The sequence below is a fragment of the Osmerus mordax genome, chromosome 6 (genome assembly GCF_038355195.1).
Source record: "Osmerus mordax isolate fOsmMor3 chromosome 6, fOsmMor3.pri, whole genome shotgun sequence".
Lineage (NCBI taxonomy): Eukaryota > Metazoa > Chordata > Actinopteri > Osmeriformes > Osmeridae > Osmerus > Osmerus mordax.
This window is the reverse complement of record NC_090055.1, coordinates 9,226,877-9,232,831: the sequence shown is the minus strand read 5'-3', so window position 1 is coordinate 9,232,831 and position 5,955 is coordinate 9,226,877. Positions and strand designations below refer to the sequence as shown.

Sequence of the window (5,955 nt, the reverse complement as noted above, 5' to 3'; positions counted from 1 at the left end):
TTTGAAATCCCCCTGTCCTGTACGTCACTTTAGATAAAAGCGTCCGCTAAATGAGGACATCGGTTTTACATTTCATTTGAGTGAATAATCGAGAGAACCTTTCTGACAATTCAAAGTTAGGATTGGGTAAGACTGTCTATCTGTCTGAGAGGTCAGAGTTCACACAGAGCTTGTGTGGCATTCATCTGAACAGCCAGTTAAAACAATTGTTTGTTATCCTCCAGCAACATCTAGTGGCCAGTTATAAAAATGCTTAAAGATCAAAAGTGTATTTCGGGGTCTGCCTCTGTCACATGATTCATGGGCATGCAATTTGTGAAGGTCAGTCGTAACATACGCAGAGGTCTTTTGCAATGCAATTCTCTCAATGCATAGTGCCTAACGTGCAGAGATTTCTAGTTTTGAAAGGTTTGTGTCTATGTTAAATCTAAGCATGGTTTTTGGTTAGCAAGAGAGACTAAAACAGATATTCATTAACTGTCTTTATTTACATGACGTGTTTGCTACAACGTAATAGCATCATAGTGCATATGATCGAAAGAAGCAACTTTTTTTAAACCATGTAACTCGAAACAAATTGTAAACAATACAAAAAATAATTTATCAGTTGACATCTAACATTTTAGACAGTTTTAAAATAAGGCACTGTTTAAGTTACTATGGTAACATATTAGCAAGCTAGAAGTTTACTTTTCGGACATTTGAGATTAGACTTCAAGTAACAGGAATTGTTTCTTTAGAGAAGGAGCTGTAGTGCGGCCTCAAGTATTTACAAGATGTCTGGTCTGGTCCTGTGCTTTCATAGAACACAAATATACTGTTTGAACAAGTGAAATAACTGAGACACACAGTGTCTAGTTGCTCACATGAACAGAAGACCGGTGTAAAAACATGAAAACAAATACACAAAAGTATTTGACACTGGTTTCATTTAACCTATGAGACTGCACTGTTAGTTTTGCTCATTTGGTTCCATAAGTTTAAAAGGGAATTAAGTGCATCTGGGATTTTTGATAGTATTTGCTGTCGGTAATGGTACAGTAGTACACAACAATCCTTCTAATAGAACTTCACATAAGAAACACTCACACGAGAATCGACATCCAGTGTTTGCTACAGTGCGAGCGTTTCTCCCACAGTTCTACTGGAAACACTTGGTGTTGCAGGGATCCCCTGACTTGAACAGTCCATAGACGCTGACTTGAGGGAACATAGACAGGGCTCCCAGCATGGAGCCCAGCTGCACTACCGCCCCACACCACACGAGGGCGCTGTGGCCCTCGTCGCGCAGGATCACGCCGATGATCACCTTGACGTAGGACAGAGTCAGCACAAACAGGATCCAGGCTAGCACCTGCAACAGGGAGGAGGGACATGTCACACCTGTTGAACATGATGACTCAGCGAGACATAGGACTGGCAGGCCTCTCTACCAGTCGAAGTTTGGCTTTAGGCTTGCACGTCACACAATGAAATATACTGTTCATACATTTACATTTACTCATTTATCCAAAGCGACTTCCAAGAGAAAGCTTTAAAAAAGTGCATAGGTCAATGATCTTAAACAACGAGATAGCCCCAAAAACTAACGAACAAGTGCAACAAGTCACTCAATAAGTGTCATTGTGTTCCTGGAGCAAATAACCTCGGATCCAACAAATCTTTCTTGAGTACCGTTGTACTCCCATACAATCCACACAATACAATCCCAGAAGAAGTTCTCTCCAGTGATAAGCAGTACTGAAAGGAAGGGGAGGGTCTTACGATTAGTACTGTTCCTGATTGGCTGTGGACCAGCAGAGGGCAGGGACTCAGAGCAGCCATGGCCATGATGTAGGCCCCAAACCCAGTCCCCAGCACTGTCAGAACCCCCATCAGAACCAGAGACCTGGGGGACACACAGAGGGAGCAGACAGCACAAGAGTCAGATTCACCAAGAAGGAGGATCACTGATTCAATTCTGTTCAATTCAATTCAGTTCCAACCCACTCAGTCCCGTTCAATTCAGTTCAATTCACTCTTATTTCAACATAAAAAAATAAATAAAAAAATAGTCATTTAGCAGATGCTCTTATCCAGAGCGACTTACAGTAAGTACAGGGACATTCCCCCGAGGCAAGTAGGGTGAAGTGCCTTGCCCAAGGACACAACGTCATTTGACACGGCCAGGAATCGAACCAGCGACCTTCTGATTACTAGCCCATGAACATGTCATATATTTGAATCAGAGAGAGGCAGTAGGACTGACCTGAGTGGCAGGAACATAGCAATGAAGCAGGCCACAGGATTGGCTACAGCAGCCATGGTGGCAGCCAGGTGGTATGCCTGGTTCCCGTAGGGGAGACAGGAGTAGGACTGCACAGACGGCAGCACGGCGTTGGTCAGCGCGTTCACCCACGCCAGCACCCCGAAAATGAACGCCACCTCGGCCCCGCAGTAGGTTCCTGCCCCGAAGGAGCCCCGTGGCGCCCTCCGGGGGCCCTCCGTCGTACTGAGCATGGGCTTCTCCTCCGGAGCGGAGGGGTGCAGCGCCACGGCCGGCTCCTTCCTCTCCCCGCCCACACCCCCCACGCCGCCGGTGAGGTAGCGGTCGCCTTTCCTCTCCCTGGCCACGGCCGGGTGGTGGTTGAGCAGCACGAAGGACACCAGGCACACCGCCATCATGGCGCTGAGGAACACAAAGAAGGTCTGGGCCGAGAAGTTCGCCGGCTGGTAGTGAGCCACCAGCTCCCCATTGGCTACCGCCGTGGCGTTCTCTAGCACGCCATTGGCCATGCTCGTCGCGTTCCGGCATTGGACCACGCCGACCCCCTGTATGAGAGCCACCAGGGCGGGGACCAAGCCGCTAAGCCCCTCCCCTACAAAGTACGTGGTGAGGTACTGTGGGCGGAGCCGGGTCATGAAGGGGAGGAAGGTGACGGACGAGGTGCAGTCCACCACGGAGAGCAGGAAGCTGAGCACCAGTAGCGGCACGCTGCGCTCGGTGCCCCCTATGGGCACGGAGTACCTCCAGAAGAACGCCAGCAGGAACGTGGCCACGATGCCCAGGCCCACGATGGCGTAGATTACCGGCCGCTCGTCCAGGCTGCCCGGGCGGAAGCGGTGCATGAGGGTGACGAAGAGAGGCCCCACGTTGGCCATCTGGATGAGCACGGTGAGGTAGGAGGGCAGGTACCAGCCCTCGGGGATCTCCGGCACCACCAGGGGGAGCTCCACCCACATGCCGTTGATGGCCACCCAGGAGCCCATGCCAAACAGGCAGGCGAGGACATGGGTCAGTAGGGACATGGTGGCGGAGGATTCAGTCACAGACAAGTAAAGGATTCAGTCACAGATGGGTGGAGGGCTCGGTCCCAGCAATCAAACGAAACCCCTGGTGTTGGAACACTGCAACCAAAAGAACAATGGAGAAATATTGGTTTAATTCCATTCCATAGCAGCAATCTGACTCGGCTGATCCAATGTCCTGCTAACCGTGGGTAGGAAGTCTGGTAACCGGTTGAGTTTGTTAAAGCTGTTGTTGAACTGCAGCCCGAGCCTATATCCCTCTGACCCTGACTCTCTAGGTCTAGGGCATCCAACCATAGCTGTGTGAGGGAGCCCTGATCTGTCACATGCTGCCCCCTGGGCGACCATGAGGCTTAGTGTGTATACACACACCTTACATATCTCACCTTTACTCCCAATTTCTGTATCTGCAACCCCCTGACCACCTCTCCCTCCCCCTTGATCTGGCACAGTGTCCGTGACCTCTCACACACTAACACACTGCTCTGAATACAGACCCTCACGCACCCACACATAATCTCTTTCTCCTCCCCTTGTCGAACACGCTTTGTAACCCTTTGTAATTCTTTGAAAGCTGACACACAATGACTCAGTGATCGACTGCTAATGAACTTCCAGGTTTCCGGTTCAAGTCACAGTCTCTCTTCTTCGTCCTCTACTCTGTCGTGTTCTTGTCTAACCCTCCCCCGGTAACACGCTCTTGTCCAAAGACGGAAAATCCCATAAATGTTTATGACGTTCCTACCTTAAACACACATTCATACAGAGACTATCAGGGCTGGCTCGGCTCTTCCGCCTCTCTCTCGCTTATCCTCTTCCTGTATCGTCCTCAAAGCATTGTCACGGTTACATCAGACCGCCGGCACGCGTGTGTTCATATTCCTTCTACCGGCTCCCACACTCTCTTTACGTAGAGCTCACTCACTCACACGACGTAACGCTTCCTTGTTTCCAGTCTGCACCTGACACTAGGGGGGGAGGGGACACGCAGGCGCAAACACACACTCACACTCGCACGCCCTCTCCTGTGAATCCCTCTGCCGGCCATGTGCTCTGCCTCTCTCACACTCTGGGTTTTTTTTCTCTCCCGCCTTGCAGCTGCAGAAGGGGGGGAGGAGGAGGGGCCGGAGGAGGAGGGGCAGTGGTAGGAGCAGGAGGGGCACTAGGAAGGGGGTGGGGGGCAGGGTGAGGAGAGGGGGCAGTGTGCAGGGGGAGGAGGGGCAGAAGGAAGGGGTGCCGGGGGAGGAAAGGGAGAAAAGAGGGGGAGGGGTTGAAGAGAAAGGGGAGGGGAGTCAGCCTTGAAAGCACCGCCCCCCTTTTTCTCCACCCCCCCCCCTTCAAAACGTATGACCTTGGATTAGGCTCTCTCTGAAGCAGGAAGTACGAATCAGTTACATGAGAGATAGAGGAGCAGCTGCCTATTCTATACAGACGAGCACACACACATGGATCTCATTAGGTATTCAGAATTGGGGGCTGCTGCAGGTGTTTCATGGTGGTCATTTTGATATATATATATATATATATTAAGCAAAGAACAGCAGAACGTTAGACCACACCACTCCACTGAAGACTATGCCCTCAGCCTGTGGCTAACCTTCACTTCCTGTATCAAGATAGGCTCTTCCTGTTACCAAACAGTCTGTGATGACACAGATGCAGCAGCAGTGTTCTGTCTTTCATCAGCATAACTGACCTTCACCCTCCCACCCATGGAACAATGACCTCCAGCTCCATACCAAACACCCCCCCCCCCCCCCCCCGTCCTGAGCTCTGTTGGTCCCTCAAGGAGAAACTGTGATACTAGTTTTGTTTAGGTTCTACAAAGACACAATTGTGAGTCCTATCAGGGGTTTGTTTGGTGGATCAGGGCAGAGCAGAGAGTGGTGGGACCCCAGACCCTGCAGATAGAGAAGCATTTTCATTCAGAGAGTGCTCTCTGCTGGTGAATGAAACCTAAACTCAACCTTTCCACGGTCTGTGCCACTGTTTTTACAGGTACCTCAACCAGACTTTTACATCATCCGTATCTGGTTATTAACGTTGGAGTATGAGAGAGAAATATTCTCAGTAAAGAAGACCTGTGTTTGAGCTCTGCATGCTAGTTAGGGCTATGCTAACTTAACATGACTTGACATTTTAATCCCACAAGGAATTTCCAGTTAGGTAACATGAGGTTAGTTTGGGCCACCTGCCAAGTACTGCCACAGCATGTGTGGAATTACAACTTCACCCTCAGTAACTTCTAGAGTAACTTCTATAATATTGAAAACAGACCACAATTTATGAGGCCACATATTTCACCTTCAAGTATTATGAAATGTGATGAAAGTTCTTGTTCTTCCATGAACTGCAAATTTTTGCATGCACATCTGCCATGTCTATTGATTGACATGAAGTCTACTAGATAACAATTTTAAAATGAACATAAACATATATATACACCTACTGTTTTAACACAATTATTGTAAACTCTGTTATTGGTCAGCCAATCATATACCACTACGGTACCGTAGTTTTATAACACTGTGTGAAGGAACATTACACAACTCCCTTTAGAAGTGAATTGTCACACCTGCATATTAACAAACAGTTGCACCATAGACATACAAAACATTTTGAAATCCATCCATCCATGAATCCATTCATCTATCAATCCTACCTCTC

At 48.9% G+C, this 5,955-nt stretch overlaps 1 protein-coding gene across 2 annotated transcripts; it reads right to left on the bottom strand.

Moving 5' to 3' along the window:
- Window positions 1–477: 477 nt before the first annotated feature.
- Window positions 478–4,179, bottom strand: slc52a3-2b (solute carrier family 52 member 3-2b). Of its 2 annotated transcripts, none has more exons than XM_067237880.1 (4): window positions 4,034–4,179; window positions 2,249–3,387; window positions 1,765–1,888; window positions 478–1,354 (listed from the first exon to the last, which is right to left on the bottom strand). In XM_067237880.1, the coding sequence occupies exons 2-4, from the start codon at window positions 3,286–3,288 to the stop codon at window positions 1,142–1,144; spliced, it is 1,377 nt and encodes a 458-aa protein (XP_067093981.1). In that variant the 5' UTR covers window positions 3,289–3,387; window positions 4,034–4,179; the 3' UTR covers window positions 478–1,141. The 2 variants fall into 2 exon arrangements, with proteins under 2 accessions (XP_067093981.1, XP_067093982.1); XM_067237881.1 differs by lacking the exon at window positions 4,034–4,179 and adding an exon at window positions 3,675–4,020.
- Between the last annotated feature and the right edge of the window lie 1,776 nt (window positions 4,180–5,955).